A 21,012-nucleotide genomic window follows, 5' to 3' on the forward strand; every position below is an offset into this window, starting at 1 on the left:
CCCTCGGTTCCAGGCCTGGACAGCAGTGAACCCATGGTGCTGGAGCAGTACGTGGCTGTCGCCAACTACGAGCGGCAGGAGAACTCTGAGATCAGCCTGCGTGCCGGCGAGACGGTGGACGTAATCGAGAAGAGCGAGAGCGGTGAGTCAATCTCACATTCTCTCAAGACATTGGTCTATAAATACTTTATACATATATATTCTAATCTGTTCACTTGCTGCATACTCTTATTGCAAATATGTGCACTAACTTACATGGGCAAGCATGCATTAATATGAATAAAATAGGTTTAACTGAATTTACTAAGAAAACCGCTTCCCGGAATGGATATAAACACTGTAACTGGCATATCTACGGATACTATTACCAGTTCTTTCTTCTCTTTCTTTAAGTCTTTGTCCTCAAGAATCCCTTTTTCTCTCCTCCTCCTTTGCTCTGGTCTCTTCCTCTGTCACCCCCACCCCCAAACCCCCTAATTCTGCAGTCTTGCCCCTGGCTCCACCTGGAGGTGTTGTTTTGGCTGGTCAGTTGGTTGGTCGATCAACTGCTTCCATTTCTCACCCCCTGAAGCTCTGGGCTTGTTTCCAGACTGTTGTCTTTCCCATTAGGAATGTCTTCTATCCAGGCATGATAACTACCAGCCCTCCCCACTCTCGCTCTTGGCTCCAGAGGTGGGCCAAGGTTGCACTTTTCCAGCACTGCAGAACTTGAGATGGACAAGAAAGACAGAGAAAAAGATTCTGCCTAATCAGCTTTCTTAAAGTTGGATATGCTGCAGATGACGAATAACCTCAAGCCACATTTACTGTTCTTTTTCTCACTTCTTCATGTGACTTGGACTTTTATTCTTCAGAATGTGTGTCTGCAATCAAGCAAAACGCTGTATTCATATGAAATACTCATGTATTTTCCATCCAGTTTTCTGAACCTTGGCCCCCATGTTGAACATGCCAAACACTTTAGCCAAAGATTATATACTGATATTTTATTAGTTGTTTGCATACACATTAAGCTAACAGTGCTAGTGCAAATGTCCTAAAAGCTAGCCTCCTACAGTAGGGTGTGTTTTTAACATTAGCCCAATTTGAATGGATTTTTCTGTATTTCTCGTTCACTTGGAGTACAGTAAGCATATTGTTTCTGCAGAGGAAGCATGCCATGGGAAAGCCCAAAGTTCTTCAATCACATTCGAGGTCATGCTCTACAAGTCTGTTCTAATCAGGATATTTATAAAAGTCTCTCTATGGAGCTTTATTTATAAAGTCAAATTTTGAAGCTGAAGTTTCAAAAAGCTAAAGTTTTCGTATGAAGTTTATTTTAAGCATTTTGCAACTTTTGTGGTTCAAGAAACTCATGTTTATGTCATTCAAACTCATTTTATAATTGCACTAGTTCGAGACACTTCAGTAAATTGCCAGTAGCTGTTTTCCACGATCGATTTATTATCATGATTTGGATTATGCCAAAAGCAATAACCAGATTATAGCTTGTGATAAAACAGACATTCCTTCCCTAGATCAGTTTTTAAAAGACATCTTGTTTTGACTTGTGGCAGATTTTTCATGTTAAAATTCAAAAAGACATGCAAAGAAATCTAGAAATTAAGTATATATTAGTCTTTTTTGGCTTATATTTACTTCATTGTCTTTAGAGGAAACATGCTGTCCCCTACTGGACTTGAGCTTTAGCCCATTCTTGATCACTGATGACATCACCTTCATGCTGTGCCAAGCCAAACAATTAAGTGTGCTTGCTTAAAATCACAGACTTTTATAACTCTCTTTATACGTTTATTGTCACCTCGTGGCTTTTGCTGTTAGTGTTCCTCTGGCATGTAGTGCTGTCACTATGCTTTTCAATAGCTAATTTACTACCTACCCCCTGTTGTGGCTTTCCCTTTTTTTGCTTTTTCAAGCAAAGGACATATTTATTCAGTGACCATGGCTTCACTTTCTTGCACAAGTTATGGCAACAAATGGATAATGTTGTACCATTGTTTTTTTGATCTGCATGGCTTGCAGATCTTAGACGAGGTAATTGAATGATTTTTTCGAGGATAAACCTTGAAGAACATCACATCAGTGTTTTGGCTTTTGCATACAGTACTCAGGATGTTGCCGTCCCTGAGTTCTCACCCCTTGGCTTCATCTGCTCCAGTTAGACTCCAGCTGTTTCAATGGAAAGCTGAAGCGAATAGAGTAAACTCTCCACATCTTGGAGCGGATGTGTCTGGCAGAGCTTATGTATGTCCATCTGGTGTTACAACCTACAAATATTATCTAGTGAAACACTAAAGCAAGTTTTTTGTGAGAAAGAAACCATGCGTTTTCCAATTACTGGATTGCTATGCAGATATGTCAAAATTGGTACTTGGGTCCAGCTCTCTGTCTAACTTTCCTCAAAAGAATGTGTGCCATTGCAACAGCCACCTCAACATATGCTTTAGTATTTTGAGTACTGTCTTAAGCTTATGTCACATTCAATAAACTGTTTTACACTGAAAGGAAGGAGGTATTTGCCAGTAGTACCCTGCACTGGGTTATATTATATCGAGCTGATAAGCATCTGAAATTGCCATTGCAGGAAATGTTTGGCGGAGGCTAGGCAGTTCTGGCTCTCCTCCGTGTCATTAAGAGGAAAGGATGGAAAATCCCTCTCTTCCTGGCTTTCATAAAAGCTTCTAATGACTCCTGCAGCAGCCACAGAGCTACTATGCCACATACCTCAAACCAACACCAGGACACAGCATCTTGCTAAAAATTTCAGAGCTGAGGTTATCTAATGTTCAAGTGTACTGAAGACTGAATAAGATTAAGACAAGCCAGTGTGACACTCATCTGCTGTTTAGTAGTTTTAGTTAAATATAGAAACCCAATGAATTCTTTGAGAGATCCCTTTTAATGTCCAACAGATGGAATCACTGCGAGACATGGTTTTGGGTAGAATGCTAGAAAATCACGACCATTCGACAAACCCCCAAGGAACCTTTTAATGCCATGTGTACATGAGTGCAAACTTTTTTTTAACCAACATCCTGAGTTCCACACCCTTCCCCTCCCTTTTGTCTCTTGGGTATAGTTATCTCAGTCTCTCACCCCACTAACCCCAACATGTCCTCTAGAGTGATCTTTTCCTAATCCTGGATAAATTGTATTTGTCTTGGCCCTCTTCCCAGTGGAGATCCGGTTGACTGAATGCTGCAAGAACCAGACTAAATTTTAGCCAGAGCAGGTGGAGCCATGGTTTCCATGCCAAACTGTGGTGAACGGAAACTCCGCTGATGTAGTAATGGTTTACTGAACAACAATAGCACAATGGCATAACAGTGAATTTTCATATTTGGGAAGTCCATTCATCTCAGACAGACCTTAAGTTTTAAGAATGATTCATTAAGTGTATGATTTAAGTTTCGGTCAATTGGTGAAGCCACTTAAATTTAGTTCCAAAAGGTATGCTTTATTAAAATACAGCATAAATCCACTATCTAGATTCTTGCATACAACCTGGTCTTGTGTCTTTTGATAGACTACAGGATTTTGATTTAGGAGAACCCCACCATGTTTAATGTTTTGTCAATACTATCCCAGCCTTTTGTTGCTCTCTCTTTGATTTCATTGAACCCATAACCACAGTTGTAACCCAACCCTTAACTTTGACGCTATAAAGCACTCTGAAGTAGCAGTTTCTTCTCTTTCCAGCTTCCAATTTTGAGTACTATTGGAACTTTGCCCATTTTAGTGTGAAAGATAGACTAATAGTAACAGGCTTTGAAGTTTTGACCAGAGGCCCAGCGTGGCTCCCCTTCAAGTTCTTAAAATCGTAGAGCTCCTGAAGATAGGGATTTACCATAAAATGTGACATTCTGACATTTGTGGGGGGAAAGTTGCATAAAGATTGAAAATCCCTCCAGAAACTCTGCTGGTTTGTTTTGATAAAAATGCTTTTGACATGTCTTGCTACTGATCACAAGCTCTGGTTGTATTAGATCTTCAAGAAAGAAACAGATCAGAGTTGTACAATTCACATAATTTGCACACAAAACATGAGCCATTAAAATCAGCTGTTGACTCTTTTTTGTTTTTGCTGGTATTAGATCTCTCAAAAGGCACTGTGTATTGAAACTGAAAAACAATGTCAGACTACACATTGATGTAGGAAAAAATCTGGAAGATGTTGAGGCTGTACATTCTAAACACTTAAAAGGCCTGGCTTTAAATGTGCAGTTTTACAGTGGATGCTGATAAAAAAAAAAAAAGGCCATCTCTTTTCTAGGGTCTTGGCCAGATATGAGAACTGTTACAATCCAGCCAACCTTTATTGATCAAAAAGCATTCTTTTAGTTGCTTTTTAAAAGTGGATTTTAATGTAGGAGTACTGATTTGGGCTCTGATCCTGCCTTTAATCCACCATTCAGAGTTGTAGCCAGAATAGCATTCCTACATAAAAAAATGTCAGGTCTAATTAACTGTTGATCAAATATAGACTTGGAAAAATGGCTTAAGCTTCTTGGACTGTGTTAATTCTAAAATGCTTATTTGGATGATAAGCTAACTATAGACTATTGTTAGCAATGGTGTTCAGCCAACAAGGAAAACTAAAGTAAAGTGATGATGCACAGGAGCAAATGATGTCATTGTTTGTAACTCTATATCCAGCAATTTTTTTTTGTTTGGTCAGTTTGCCGAACAGTTAATGATACAGCATGTGTTTTCCTTTATCTGTTTCAAAAGCACACAGCTGGCTAGCACCTACATGCATTTTCAGATATCAAATTGTACATATGCAGTATCAGAATTAACGTTAATAATTATTGTGTATTTGTTCTTAAACTTAAAAATTTGAATGAATCATCCCCTTGTGGCATCTATAAAAATAGTCAGGGGTTTTAAATGTTATTTTTATTAATAACTACTTAATTAAGGTATACTTCACCAACACTCATGTACAAATTCCAAATGCCAAATGCTTTTCTGTTTTTCTTTCTGTTTTCTGTTCAAAATTGCATAAATGTTACTGTAAATTGGGTAAACCAGTAAAAGTCGAACAAAGGTTTTGTGCAATGTTGGAGGATATACCACTTGCCCACAGCTAAATACTGTTTGCTTTTTCTGTGAAACTCTGTGCATAGTAAATTTTGAAGTTTACTGTAAAACTAATAGGAGGCAAACTTAATGAAAACAGCATGTTGGACATGAACTCTTTCCACGTTTCTGTTTTCACATCAGTTTCTTTCCCCTCCCCTGCTCACAGCTCACATATCTATACATCTCTCCACATGTTTTCATGCTAACTAGGCACACCAAGTCTGTTTTTCTATCATATGTACTGCTGAACAAGAGCCTAATGTGGTAAACCAGGAACCAGAAATTAAACAGATGTTTCAGGTGGAAATCTAATGAAGAATGTGTTCAGATTATGTACAGACTTTCATGCAGTGTCTGCTATGCATTTATGCTTTATATTTCTGCATCTTTCCAATAGAATCCAGTAAGAAATAATCCTATTTTTCCCTCATTTCTCTTCTCTTCTTTTTTTTTCCACTGTCATAGATGGGGGGAATGTGTGGGGAAAAGCTGCTTTGAAGTACAGGCCAGACATCTGCTTACTCTCCTCACCACACTCTCCATTCAACTCTCTCTCTCTCTCTCTCTCTCTCTCTCTCTCTCTCTCTCTCTCTCTCTCTCTCTCTCCCCCCACTTTCCTACTGTACCAGTCTCCTAATGGGCATTATCGATACAATTAGCATAGTGTTTTGGCTGTCCTTATTCGTCCACTTAGAAGTGGGTGAAACAAATATGGTTAGTTCTAATAACTAACTAATAACTAAATCCTGCCAAATGTGCCACTTTTGCTTAGAGACCTTACTGAGTCCTGGGAAGTCCATGCCACATATTATAAATACAAGCTATAGTATATATATATATATATATATATATATATATATATATATATATATATATATATATATATATATATATATATATATATATATATATATATATATATTTTTTTTTATATCATATTTGCTTTACATAAATACAGGAAGCATTAGAAATGCTCCTAGATTCACTTGATTGAGACATTTTTTCTATCCATTCTCTGCCATTTTTTCTATATCTGTATATGAACATGCTTTGTTTGCATATTTATTCATTCAGTAACAATCTGTTAAAAAAATTTTAAATGTAAATTTGATTGCTATAAACTGCAAGAAATGTTTAGTATTTTTTGCACTAATATGCAAGTCTACTTGTATTTCCACCCCAGCATGCTAGATGGTGATATTTGTCTCAAGCACATCTTTTTTTCTAGAACCTCAAACTGATTTCAGAGGAAATTTGAGCCCCACAAGCCTAGTGTTGCTCCCTAAGTGACTTTGCTGCTAGGTTTGGCTGCCCTTTAAGTGCCTTCCAAAGAGATTCATTTTTCTTGCAACACAATTTTACATTTTTGAGCATACATTAGTTGCTTTTTCACTGCACAGACCTTCTCAAAAGTGCTCAGATAACTCCTGTTTATTCTGCTCAGATGTTAATAGTTAAAGATCCGAATTAAATCTAAAGCTTTTTTGTTTTGTTTTTGTTTTTGCTGTCATCTTAGAAATCTTTTGAACATAAAAATAGACTGTACAATACATGTTCTCGGCACATGTGGAGTAGTAAGGAATCTGACTCAGAAACGGGAAATGAGCCATGCAGTTGGATTTTTTTTTTCTTTTCTAAATACATGCTCTTTCATGTGTGTAAGAGTGTCTCTTCCGATGATCTTCAGTGTGCTTTCAATTAAGTGAACATCCCAATGTAACATGCTGACACGTAGCTTTTAAACAGCTGTTGTGCAAGTCTGCAATGGCATGTTTTTTTCCACACTATTTCAAGCCTGATGTGAAACACTGTATTCACTGGCAACCTTGAAAAAAAACAACACGACCTTACCACCTGCAGAAGACCGAGAGTTAAGTATGTCCAGTGTTATTCACTTTGTGGAACAGCTGATGCAAGATGAATTTTAGCCGACACGACAAATATTGTGCCTGCTTTACACTTGATACAATCCGCAAAACCCCAGGTTTGACCCTAATAATCTAAGGGGAATGTTTGTTGGGGTAAAATCATTTTTTTTTGTGTCAATCTGCCAACTAAACATTGGCTAACAAAATGTTCCACTTTTGTGTTGTGTCTGTGTTTTGGGTGTGCTATTAGTACATGAAATCCAGAAGTAATGCTGTAAGACTTGCTGACTGATTGATTCTATCAATGTCTGTGGGGAAACCATTGAACATATTTGACTAGCACATGTGTAGTATGTAGACATTCCTCGATTTTATGCATTTCAAATAATCCCACAACACCATGAGCCAATTTCAACAATGTGTGTGATACAGCCATATGGTTCCCACGTGCAGTCTGTCAAAAGCATATATTATAGAGCCACACTGACACATCAAGATTTATTAACCGGTTTTCCACATCGTAGTTCAGCTCCATTTTTTACAAAGTGGTGTTTGGAACTTTTACAAAATTTTCCAAGAAAAACAGACATGACAACCGAGCAGGTGTATTTTTAAAACCTGGGAATTCGTTTTTTTTTTCTTCTCTTTTTTCTTTACTCCAGATAATCCCCTTGGTCAGGGAGTTTGTTAAATGGATTAGAAATTACGTGTGTGAATTATCTAAACTTTATTAAAGTCCAGTGTTAAATTGGTTTCCTGTTTATAAAGAGTTTGTGAGTAACAGATTAGCACATCATTCTAGCTTTAGAAGTGGAATACCAGGACCATCTTTTCTAGCAAACTCATTTGCGTCACTTCAGGTCAGACCCGGATTCCTCATGCGTATTGATTCATTGTGTTTTTAAACAGCGTGTCTGAAATCGGTTATCGTAATTCAACGCAACTCTTCGGCTACCGTTACCTTGACATTTTTTTTTTATCAGCACGTGGCGATTTGCTTTGCCGGAGACGGCCTTGAGCCAGAGTGATCCTGACAACAGACATCTGGTTCATCCCTATGGTGTGGTGTCTAGCTGCTTTTGCTCAGATATTTGATGCTAATCCCATGCTGGAGATGATTTTGACTATTTGGCTTTGAAGGTGTTCATCTCTCTGCAGTTATTTGAAATGTTTAGTAGTAGTAGTTGTATTAGTATTAGTACAGTTGAGTGTACATTTACATTTGTATTTACATTTATGGCATTTAGCAGACCTTCTTATCAGGAGTGATGTACAAAAGTGCTTCAAAATCACTAGCAATGAATAAATCAACACTGGTTTACTAGGTTGCACATTTTTAATAATAGGGAATAGAACTATAGCCCCCCATTTTTTTTAAATAAAGATAAAAAAAGGGAAAATAAGTTCTCTTTCAAATGTATTAGGAAGGGGCAAGGTCTTTACCCGTCGTTTGAAGATAGACAGTGACTCAGCTGTTTGGACTTCTGGAGGAAGTTCATTCATCACTTTGGTGGCAGAGCAGAAAAGAGTCTTGATGTATACTGTACCAACATGTTACCCTTAGAGATTGGGTACCAGTCGAGCAGTGCAAGAAGATTTGAGGGAGTGTAAAATTTCAAAAGCTATGTTTAGTGTATATTAGCAAAAAAACTAAATGAACATGACTGTAAAGATATTTAACATCTATCTAAAAGCATTGAAGTAGGATTTTTGCCTAACCAACCATTCCTTTAATTTTCTGTGGTAAATTATCATTCTAAGTGCTTTAATTCTTGCCAACTAAACTGTATGCTGTGAAGACTGGACTGCAAATACTGAAATATATTCCTATATTATTAGCCCAATTTCTGCTCCTTAGTTAAGCCCGACTGAATAGTGCTTTTGTGGTAGAAACACAGCAAACAGTGGCTGCTGTTTTGCATTTTGATTTCAATTGACTCTCTGTACTGCCCGTAAAAGGTTCCCAGTGGGACAGACAGGTAGACAGTATCTCATTCACAGTAAGGGAGGCTGCCTACACACACTCACACACACACACACACACACACACACACACACACACACACACACACACACACACACACACACACACACACACACACAGTTTTCCCCTGAACAGGGTGGTATAGGCATCAATCAGGCACTTATACTCTGTGGCTTGAATCAAACTGAATGAATCTAAATATACGTTGTTCTGATCTATTGACTCTATGTGAATAAACAGATGTAGAACCTGGTGGTCTCACCAGCACCAGACCCTTTATTAACACAAGTTAACACATATATTATACATTTCCATGAGGTTAATCCAGGTAGTAGGATTTATGGCCATAAACTTGCAGGCTGGTTCCATGCTGTGGATGTTTCATAACTCCATTTCATCTTACTACAAAATGCTTTATAACTCTTGAGAGGTTCATCGTCCACCTTTTTTTATAGGGTTTTAGCCTAGCCTACATTATCTTGAGAAGCATAGGGCACAGAGATGTTTTGATCTCAACATTTTCTCCATAATACACACAGCACACATGCAACACTTAAGTCATAATTACAACCCGAGTGTTTGCCCAGCTATAAAAAGAATAGCGCTGTTGGCAGTAGGCATAGTTTCCATGTTGCTGGACTTTCCTGCAGTTTCAAACTGTCAGCATGCATATGTGGGTGCATTGATCAATTACATTTGTATTTTGCATGCATGTCTAATTTCAGAACTGGACTTGACTCTGGGCGTGTGAGCTAGGTCAGGACATGCAATGGCCTGACAGCTGACATAGTGAAAAGTTCAGCACTGATTGACGACCACAATTCATAGAATGAACACAGGCAACAAATCTGCTTGTTGCATGTTAACAGAATGGTACAGACTTATGTCAAAGCTTGTGAGATGAATTTTGATGTAGAATGACAGAAAAAAACCTACATATTTGATTGTCCACACTGTTAATACTGTTTATGTCATTATCCTTTTAATTCAGTACTATATGATTTTACCTTTTGGGATGCACATATATTCTATAGTGTCATTGTGTTACTTGACAGGGTAAATAGTGCTATCTATATGCAAAATAAAAAGTGAAATTTTTAATACAGGTTGACATTTGCAATTACAGTCCATAATTATTAATAATTTTCTTCTTCCATGTAAGTCATACTTATAAGCTTAAGAGTTTTGACAGAAATCTTGAATAGATCCCTCAGTGTTGTTATTTTTCATATAACATTTTTACACAATTCTCGTGAATTTGTATGTGAAAATGAAGGCCTGAGACTTTTCAAATAAAGATTTACCACTGAAAAGAATCGAAATAGCTGCGGTATTGTTTTTCCAGGCTTGGACCTGTTCACCTTTTCTCTCTTGACAGCTGGTTTGATGTCAGCTTTCCAAATATATCCTTGTGGTATCAATTTTGCATTCGCACATACGCAAAGTGAAATAAAATAAAGGGACCAGATTTTAGACAGGAAATGCCTTTATTTCTCCAGAGTCCCCAGTTTATAAACACACCTCGGAAAAAAATAAATGATTCAGCAGAGTCAGTGAGTTTGAGAGAGTGTCTGTGTGAACAGTGTGAATTCATAACCTCAGTTGTTCCACATGGTGCTCGCCGGCTTTGTTTGTGAATGACCACGAGCAAGTTTTTGTTTCTGAACAATATTCATCACAACGCATTTCTTAAAAACCTCAAGTATATCCCAAAGGAGTTTTTTTTAATTAACAATAAGGACAAATGGCTTTATTGATTATGGCTTTACAACAAAATGTTATACATGTCTGCTTTTAGCCTGTGGTGTGGACTGTTTGAGACAACTTAATCAAAGTCTTCAATGTTTTGCAAATAAATCTTGAATGCACTGTTATGACAGATATTGTATATTTTCCAAAATAATGGAGAATCTATTCACTTACACCATTTGGACAAAAGTATTGGGACACCAGGGTTTTCCAGCCATATTTGGTTATTCCACAAACTTACCACGAAAATCTGGAGTCACAGATTTTTAAAGGATGTCTGTAGACACGGTACCATTGAATTTTTACTTTACTTGAACTAGGAGAACCAAACCTGTTCCAGCTTAACAATGCCTCTGTGCACAAAGCCAGCCCCATGAAGATATGTTTTATATTTGTTGGAGTGAAAGAACTTGAGTGGCGGGTTAAAGAGTTCTGATCTCAACCCTATTGGACACTTAGGGTAAATGCTGACTGCACCTCAGGCCTCCTCACCCTACATCAGTACTTGTTTTCACTAACGCTCTTGTGGAACATCTTCCCAGAAGAATGAAGGTTTTTATAAAAGCAAATGGGAGATGGGATGTTCTAAAAGCACATACAAATCTTATGGCCTGGTAACTTTTGTCCATATAGTGTTTAATGTACATGTGAAGGGGCAGTTGTTTACTTCAAACATTGTTAACATCAATAGAAGTCAGTAGCTGTTTAAAGTTTTTTCTCAGTAATGGAAGTAAAGGCCTTGTGCATAATAATGACACGTACACTACAGATGTGGTAAAAAAAGGCGAGGTGCAAGAACTCTGGAGTATCCCATTTATAATGAAATATATTCATAGATTAACTGAATGTGCAGATGTGAACACACCCTGCAGCTATGGCAGAAGGATTACTGTTGATGTGGAATGTGTACCTTAGGACTGACATTACAGTATGAGCACTTCTGTTCCATGCAGTAAGTGTGGAAAATCTGAATTCTTTTAACCCAGAGCTCTTTACTTATAATGTGTGGATCAGTTTTTTATTGTGTCTGGCAGTGAGACCTTATGTATTTGTTTTCTTTTTGTTTTTGTCTTTATGTAGGCTGGTGGTTTGTCAGTACTGTAGAAGAACAAGGCTGGGTTCCTGCTACTTATTTAGATGCTCAAACTGGCACCAGAGATGACCTGGACCTTGGCACATCAAGATCAGGAGAGGGTAAGACACACACATTCACACACACACTTTCACATTCAGCACAGATACAAGTACAACAAATCTTGTCAAAGCCTCCAGTTATGTAGGCTACATCTATCTTTCACTACAGAGAGCTTCATCGCTCTGTTCTTAACCGGTTTGACAAATGCGGACAAAAACCAGTTGCCTTTCACACTTTTGAGAGTCCAGCTGTCCCCAGATGCACAACAGAGACTGCACATTTGAGACTCCCACAAGGCCCTATGGGAGTCTCTCTCACACACAAACACACTCACACATACTCTCATCCCTTATCCTGGCACGCCCTTGTCAGTGATAGAAAAGGATTTTTGGCCAGCACACAAATTCCACTTCATGAAATCGAGTGTAGAAATTCTTTGCTGGAGCATACTTGAGCCAAATGTCTAGCCACTCCCTCGTGGGATGAAGGATTTCGTCACTGTATCACAGGTTTTTTCTTTTTTTTCTTTGATGCAGCACTTGCCCCATTTTAGTGCAAATTGAGAGTAATCTGACTTGTGTAGTGATTAAGTGGTAGTAGTTATTCTCATAGACTGAACGTGACATGGTGATGCAGGTATATACACCATATACATTTTGTCTTTGGGTGGGTCATACAGCTGTGGAAGTTCACACACACACACACACACACACACACACACACACACACACACACACACACACACACACACACACACACACACACACACACACACACAGTGCAGGTGCAGCTGCTGCATCTTATTTAGCAGCCAGTCATCAAACCACACAGAGACAGAGATATTTGCAACACGCTGTGAGTTATCCAGCCTAATGAAGTCTTTTAACACAGGCACACACTTCTCATACAGTGCCTTGTATTCAGACACTTTTTCCCAGCTAAAAAGAAGGCAGATATACATGCCATTTCACTTGACCAAATAATATGCCATTTTGTGGTTTCTGTCGAGAGTCTGCTCTGAACATTAAACTACATTTTCCCCGCTGCTGTCCAATTTGATTTAGTAAAGAGCAAGAGGTCTAGGCCTCTAGAGTGTAACATTTATATTATTACTGATGATGGTTTAAATTAACATTTTTTCGCATTCTGGGAAGAAACAAAATAACTTACACCCTACATAAAGTACTTTATTTTATGCCTTTAATCCATGGTTGGAAAATTTCTTGCCTTAATCACAAAAAAGGACATTTCAATATAATTCAAGCAGTAGCATCATGCCTGCAAGTGGCAGTGGCCTGTAAGTGTAACGCAATGGGAAAGCGCAACAACAAAAAACTGAAAACACAACAGAGAATTTCCAAGCTGGAAAGCAAAAAATAAAATAAAACCCCACACCTGATTTAAAAAGGCAACACAGCATTAAAACCAAATAACAGATTTAACACAACAGCCCAATAATACCACAACATATGTAGTATAAAACACATAAACAAACATTAATATTCAGAGGACAACAAAAGAAAAAAAAAAGAAATTTGTAAATGGAACAGCAAAACTAAAAACACAACAATTGTGAAAAGGCAACTCAACATATCAGAAAACACATACAATTTTAAAACAAATGCAAAAACAGAAACATTAACATTAACATGAACCTAAATTAAAAAGGGCCTTATTGAACATGCTAATCATTGATTGGCTACAGTGCACTAGTTAAATCTACTGATTTTTTAATTCATTACTTTTTATTCTTTATTCACGTGAATAACAGTTTTATTGTAGACAAAATGTCGATTGTACGAGTATGTGAACAATAAAAAAAAAAAGATGTCTAGTAAGAGTAAAATATTTGAAACTAATCAAGTCCTTTTACCTTGTAATAATTACAGTACATTCAGAAAGTATTTAGACCTCATTTACCATTATCATGTTGGAAGGTGAACCTAGGACGAGACCGAGGTCGCGAGCGCTGTGGAACAGGTTTTTGTTAAGGAAATCTCTGTACTTTGTTTCATTCAGTTTTCCCACAACCCTGACCAGTCTCTCAGTCCCTGCTGCTGAGAAACACCAACATCATGATACTGCCACCACCATGCTTCACTAGGATGGTGCCTGGTTTCCTCCAGACATAACTTCTAGAATAGCCGCCAAACAGTTAAATCTTGGTTTCATCAGACCAGACAATCTTATTCCTCACAGTCTGAAAGTCCCTCAGGTGCTTTTTTTGCGAACTTTGAGCACGCTTTCAGAGGCCTGCTTTTTTTTTGCACTTTTTTGGGTTCGAGGCTTCTGTTTAGCCACTCTGCCATAAAGCCCAGATCAGTGGAGGGCTGCAGTGATAGTTGTATTTGTGAAATCATCAGGTTCTTGGTCACCTCTCTTATTAAGGCTTTTCTCCCTCAAATGCTCAGTTTGGCCGGGTGACCAGCTCTTGGAAGAGTTCTAGTTAAGCCTTACTTCTTCCAGTGGAGGCCATTGTGCCTTTGGGAATCTTCAGGGCAGCAGAACATTTTCGTAGCCTTCCCCAGATCTCCTAATTGTCCAGGCAGTTCCTTTGACAACGTGGCTTGTTTTTGCTGCGATGTGTATTGTTAGCTGTGAGGCCTTCGGTAGAGTGGGATGTACCTCTCTACATCATGTCTAATCGGTTGAATTTACCACAGGTGGATGCCAAACAAGGTGTAGAAACATCTTAGCAATGATCAAAAGAATTGGGATGTACCTGCGCTAAAGTTCAATTGTTGTTTAAAAGGGTCTGAATACTGATGTAGTTGTATAATCTGTGATATTTCAGTTGTTTTCGTTTTTCATATATTTTTCAAACTTTTCTTGAATTCTCTTTTCACTTTGTTATTATGGTGTAGATTAATGAGAAAAAAAAATATAAATGAATCAGGCTGAAACATAAAAAAAAATAAAATAAAATGTAAATAGTGAAAGTGGTCTGAATACTTTCTGAATGCACTGTATATACTGTGTCCAATCAGCAACGAGAATGCAGTGTTCAATCTGGACCTCCTATTTTCTTTTCCAGTTAATGGTGTTGTGTTTTACCATTCATTTGTTGGATAGCACTTCTATCCCACTTTCAGTGGACCTACTCTGACCTACAGTGGTCCACTCTGATGGAATGCGGTCATTGTTATACCCTGTGTTAGATGAAAGCGGCCTCAGTGTCTGCACTGTGCTTTAAATGTGCTTTTGAGTTAAACCCAACCTGCACAAAGCAGACGTTCATCGCCGTATGCCGTTACATTACAGTGAGTTATTATAAATGTTGTAACACATGTATCGTCCCTAACCTGTCATCATTCCCTTCATCAGAGCTTTATCCACCAGTTGCTAACCAAAAAGAAACCCCCATTGTTAACAGACTTGCCATTACTGTTCTTTTCCTTCCCTGTAATATTGTCTTCATGTTACTAATGCCAGTTTTCTTCTTCAGTTTTTTATGTTCAGTTTGTCGTTTGTCTTCCTTTTCTGTTTCTCTCCCCTGCTCCTCTCCTTTCGTCATTCATCCATGTCAGTTACTAAGCGGCGCAAGGCCCATCTGAAGCGACTGGACCGGAGGTGGACACTAGGGGGCATAGTCAACCGGCAACAGAGTCGAGGTGAACACAAACACATACATGCATGGAAACACGGGGGTGTCCGGACGCTTGCTGTGTGTGTGTGTGCCTGCACTGTGGTGTTCAACAGGAGTCTGTACACACTGTTTCTACTCCTCCTGAGCTATTCATGTAAATCCAATGCGATATTGTATTCATTTGGTTACATTAAGAAATTGTAAATCAAGTTATTCTAAACATACCTTGGGCAGCATTTTTAACAACAAGGAATCTTGTTCAAATTCTGTAGCATGATATCGGTTATATTAGCAGATAAACACAACTTTTAGAGGAGGGTTTAACATTGAAAAAATAATGATACTAAAGAGTTCTAAAAACACTTGCTTTTCTTTGCAACGGTCTTAGAACCTCCAACATTAAAAAAAATAAAAATAAAAATGCTACAGAGACAATATAGAAACTGTCATGGTAACGTCCTCCTTTCTGTCACTAAAAGTGTTGGAACAAGTTTGTAGAAACATCATGAAAATATGAAAAACACATGGGTTCCAAAAAAATTGCTTTCTAAACAGTAGAAGGATTCAGCAATCACATAAATAGTTAGTCAGCACATAGTTCATTCTATTATGAAAAGTATATGGTAAAGAAGTATATTACCGGGAAAAAAGACAAATATCAGGAGTGCAGTTCAATCAAATGCAATGCTCCCTTTTGAATTCTAGAAAGGGGCCCTAGCATTTCATTTTAACACAGTGCACCTGCTTCGTCAAAAAATGTCTATATAGTTTACTTAAAGTTGATTATAATTTAATGCTGTGTCAGTGTCCACTACATTTTCGTCAGCTTTCTGTCAACTGCTCATACAAAAACACATATACTTGTGCAAGAGTTCATACTCCCCTGGTCAGTAAACACTGCTAATCTTCACTATTTTACCCTAGCTAACAAAACTCCAGGATACACCCCTGAAGCATGCTGTTTAATCTGTACTTATAGTGAAATAATTGTTTCTAAATGAGTGAATAGAATTTGACTTGAACAGTAAAACATAATATATAAGGGTTGAAGTGGAAAGTGATTCAGGTGTGATTTTTCTTGTAGAGCTAGGTTAGTACTTCAGAGAACAAAATTGAACATGTAAGATCTTTGTATTATGTCAAATGTAATTGAAAAATTGAGATTTTTAACAAGCTGTAATGAAGTACAGTGGAACCTTGACATTTGCGACCTCGATTGTTCGCGACTTTTATTTTTTTACTTTAATTTTTGTTGAGTTTACAGTACAGTACATGTACAATTCCGAATGAAAAAGGAACCATCAAAAGGAGACTCAAAATCTCACGATTTTTTGTTATTCCCGAGGTGTCATAGAACGTAACCCCCTCCAGTATCGAGGTTGGACTGTACATATGCTTTTTCACAACTAGATAGTAAAAAAGCAGCAGCTTGGGTGTGAAGACTGATTTCTAGATAGATTTCTAGATATGCAACTGAATGTTTTTCAACACTTTTGTTTTAGTTATGTGTTCGGTTTAGTAGAACTGCCAAGAGAGATATTTCGGCAGATGCTCTATCTCAATGCTGGCACCATTTCTTTCGTTGAAGTTATTCCGAGGTGAAATGCTGTCAGGTGAAAAATATGAGACATGGCATTATTTGGCTAGTGACTAATGCCAAAACGTTTTGATCTTCTGATGGTTTTAGCTTTTCAAATCAAAACATAATATGAACTTCATGTTAATCCATATGCAGATATGGTCACTAGGTGGAAGAACGAAAGATGAATAGGCTGAATAGACAGCTTTGTGCTTCAGTGTGCTTTGTGCAAAGTGCTTTGCTAATCTTTTCTTGTTTAGACAACTCTGAAAAGTTTATAAAGATATTGCTGTCTCATGCTGTCTCATGAAAACTTGGACTTGCCAAAGTGGACTAGCCGAACTGGAATAGTTATTACAATTTTCCACTTAACTGATTCAGTCACCTGATTGGCCGAATCTAGATTGTAATGTGTAGATACGTCAGAATTTACCAAAATGAAGCATTGTATCAACATCCAACCAATATAAACATGCATATTTCGTTTGGTTTTACAAAACAGTGCAGCTTCGTGAGCTTTCAAAAGTGTTGCATGGTAACAAGTAATTCAACATTGCTGTTGTTCTGGGTAAAAAAAAAATTGTTAGTGGTTTTATTTGTTGGCCTGAAGCCTCATGGTCTAGTAATGTGTGCAGTGAATACAGTCTGTGTGGGCAGTTTGGAGTTCAAGGTATCTCTGTCTCTCTCTCTCTCTCTCTCTCTCTCTCTCTCTCGTTCTCTCTCTCTTTCTCTTTTACCCTTGGAAAGTCACAGTGGAAAGTGTGAAACATAAAAAGACTAGGTGTGCATCCAAGCATAAATCACTGTCCCTCTAGCTTTACTGTTAATCTTTTTTCCTATGAAGCCAAATTAGTCTAAAAGCACAACATCTGAAAACAAATAAAGTAACTGTCCAGCAAAAAGCATGATATTCGATTGTTGTTCGAATGTTGTGCTTTCAGGTCAAGTTTATATTACCATCCCATCTATTTACATTTGGAAGGTGAGCATTGTACTCAGTAAGCAGTGAAAGTTCCCCCAACAGGTTAACAGTGGCAACATTTTGTTTATGGAAGGCAGAGAGAGAGAGAGAGAGAGAGAGAGAGAGAGAGAGAGAGAGAGAGCGAGAGAGAGAGAGAGCGAGAGAGAGCGAGAAGGAGAGAGAGAGAGAAGAAAGCCTCAGGGTTGTATTTTATTTTTTCTGCTGGCACATCACATTATGACTGCATACAGAGCTAATGTGTTCTGGACCGCCATGACTTTTTCCACCATCTAGAACAGTCCCACCACTGCAGTACCACTACTGGTTGGAAAAATCCTACATTTTGCTCACCACTCACACTCCATAACATATTTTCTTATAGCTGTGGTGAGGAAAAGGGTAAAAGTCTAAAATGAAGACACTCAAATAAGACATTCTAATCTTAGTGTAAAGCTAAGGTAAGCTGTCAGTAATGCTCCTTTACTTACATACAGTAGGTTGCTTCGTAATCAATGAATAAAGTTTTATCCTGAGCATCTGAAGAACCTAGCAAGCAAAGCATGGATAACTAGAAACAAGACCAATCTGCTTAAAACAGGTGAATGAATAATTGAATAGTGGGTAGTATTATAAGTATCCATATGTTACTTAAAACCAAGTGCATTCAGGTCTTGTAGTTCTATTCTTATACAGTTATTAGTAGAGGCTTTTTTCCAGCCTCATGTCTCATGTCTCATGAGACAGTGACATTGCTGAGCAAAGAAAAATCCTGAAGCTATAACTTATTTGACTGACAGTTTCTCCCTCTTTCCCCCCTCTCTCTCTCTCTCTCTCTCTCTCTCTCTCTCTCTCTCTCTCTCTCTCTCTCTCTCTCTCTCTCTCTCTCTCTCTCTCTCTCTCTCTCTCTCTCTCTCTCTCTCTGTCTTTTTGTCTCTCAGAGGAGAAGTACATTACTGTGCAGCCCTACACCAGTCAGGGTAAGGATGAGATCGGGTTTGAAAAAGGAGTAACCGTGGAGGTCATTCAGAAGAACCTGGAAGGATGGTGGTATATCAGGTAAACACTGTATTGCTGTATTCTGAGAGCAATATTGAGTTCTCTCATTTGAAGGCAGTTATGTGACGTTTGTGAATTTTTCAAGCATTTTACTGGGTTAGTTATGGGTCTTTTTTTTTTTTTACAGTTTAGCTGAAGTATACAGCGGAAGCTTTTCTCTAATGCCTTTTCGAAGCAGGCTGCTTGTTTGAAAGAAGAGTTATGGTTTATGACAGATTTTTTCCCCTCTTCCTCTCTCTCTCTTCCTCTCTCTCTCTCTCTCTCTCTCTCTCTCTCTCTCTCTCTCTCTCTCTCTCTCTCTCTGTCTCTTTCTATTTATTTCTATCCCACTCTCTCCCATTCTGTCCGCTTGCCTTATATATAATTCTTCCCCCTGAAGGGAGATGCTCAGCTAAAAAATATGAGAAAGAAAATCATATGGCATTTTGTTTTAGTGCCTTGATAATCGTTTTTTTCCTTTCTAATAGCTGACCTGAGATTGACCCTGTTTACAAACATAAAGCCCGAAGGGAAAACTCATAAAAAGAACTACAAATAATAAAAACAATAAAAAAAAAAAAAAAAGAAGAAACAAAGCTAGATACTACTACGACGGTTGCTAGAACACTTTTTAATGCAGATCTAAATGAGTTAAGTCATTTCTATTTGCTGCTTTTTGAACATTCTTGACTCATTTCAACAGAGTAAGAAGAATAAAAATGTAGTAGTAGTCAGCATGTATTATAGCCGTAGCATATACATAACCTTTCTCCTTTATATTACAGGTACTTGGGCAAGGAGGGCTGGGCCCCGGCCTCATACCTGAAGAAACTGAAGGACGATCTTTCACCAAGAAAGAAGACCCTGACTGGTCCTGTGGAGATCATTGGTAACATCATGGAGATCAGCAACCTGCTTAACAAGAGAGCTGTCAGTGAGAAGGACGTGCAGACGGATGGAGAAGCTACCACACCGGACCGTCACATCTCCAAGAGTGAGATCAGTCTTCCCATGCCATGTGCCCCTGAAGTAGAGCAAGCTTCAATGATAGCCAGCACTGCCCCAAAGGCAGCCTTGCAGTCTGTATGTAGTGCCACCCAACAAGACACTAAGCCAAAGGCTGAGCCGGGCTCGCCTGCTATAGCAAGAGTGGCACCACACCGAGTGGAGATTGGTAAGAATATTTACAAAGACAATGTCATACTTTTGCACATTTGGTTTTGTTTAATAGCTTTTAGTTTATTATTAGTTGAAACATTTCACATACCCTTACTGTGAAGTATCAATTTAATTACTGTTTTCTTTTAAATAGGCTTTGAAGCTATAGGTAAGCCAGACTTTCTCTGAGTTCAAGACTAAAATAATAACAGCGTGTTCTGACTGGCTTGATTAAAAAAAGCTCTACTGATTATTGTTGTCATTTAGCATGTTACAAGTTACAGTACTTTGTGATGAATACCAGTTTTTGTTGTCTCACACAAATGCCAGTCTAAGGTTTGGATTGCTTGATTACAAAAGGATGCAGCGTTTACCAATTACATTTCTGTTACGTCTGATACATCTTTGTGATGTCTATCAGCTGGCAAAGTTATTTTCCCTAATTTTTCCCCCTATAGGATCACCAAACCTCAGACAGAAACCTCCCCCTCGACGAGATACAAATCTGGTTAGTTACGAAACCTGAAAAAAAATAGTTGTAATTAATTGCTGCCATATGAAATGACACAATAATGTAACACTATAACCATGTTTTGTGACATCTTCAGGGATTCCAGCTGCCAAAGCCTCCAGAGCCACCTACTGTGGAAACAGAGTACTACACCATTGCAGAGTTTCAGTCGTGCATCTCAGATGGCATCAGCTTCCGTGGAGGACAAAAGGCTGATGTAAGATCTGTTAACAAAAAGTATAGGGTTTTGAATCTTATAGGTTTTCCATGTAATTTAAGTTCTGTATCAGTAGGAAAAAATATAGATTTGGCTTCTGAGGGTATTGATTAAGCTCAATATTTAAAAATAATTTGTAATGTT

General features: G+C 38.1%; 1 protein-coding gene and 1 long non-coding RNA gene across 11 annotated transcripts in view; one reads left to right on the forward strand and one right to left on the reverse strand.

Annotated features, from left to right (window-relative positions):
• Nucleotides 1-21,012, forward strand: part of sh3pxd2aa (SH3 and PX domains 2Aa) — a 111,370-nt gene that overhangs the window by 82,797 nt on the left and 7,561 nt on the right. For 3 of the 10 annotated variants that reach the window (XM_083523110.1, XM_083523106.1, XM_083523108.1), the window contains 8 exons: nucleotides 14-142; nucleotides 11,767-11,880; nucleotides 15,349-15,432; nucleotides 18,886-19,003; nucleotides 19,768-20,156; nucleotides 20,295-20,309; nucleotides 20,599-20,648; nucleotides 20,749-20,868. In XM_083523110.1, coding sequence (XP_083379236.1) covers nucleotides 14-142; nucleotides 11,767-11,880; nucleotides 15,349-15,432; nucleotides 18,886-19,003; nucleotides 19,768-20,156; nucleotides 20,295-20,309; nucleotides 20,599-20,648; nucleotides 20,749-20,868 — 1,019 coding nt within the window. The remainder of the gene's footprint in view (nucleotides 1-13; nucleotides 143-11,766; nucleotides 11,881-15,348; nucleotides 15,433-18,885; nucleotides 19,004-19,767; nucleotides 20,157-20,294; nucleotides 20,310-20,598; nucleotides 20,649-20,748; nucleotides 20,869-21,012) is intronic. The other 7 variants (XM_083523107.1, XM_083523114.1, XM_083523112.1 and 4 more) reach the window with 3 other exon arrangements.
• LOC310716183 lies at nucleotides 13,564-15,341 on the reverse strand. Its single transcript, XR_014530522.1, has 2 exons — nucleotides 14,092-15,341; nucleotides 13,564-14,039 (listed from the first exon to the last, which is right to left on the reverse strand). It is a non-coding gene; the product is annotated as an uncharacterized lncRNA (long non-coding RNA).

This window comes from Silurus aristotelis (assembly GCF_946808225.1).
Source record: "Silurus aristotelis genome assembly, chromosome: 20".
Classification (NCBI taxonomy): domain Eukaryota; kingdom Metazoa; phylum Chordata; class Actinopteri; order Siluriformes; family Siluridae; genus Silurus; species Silurus aristotelis.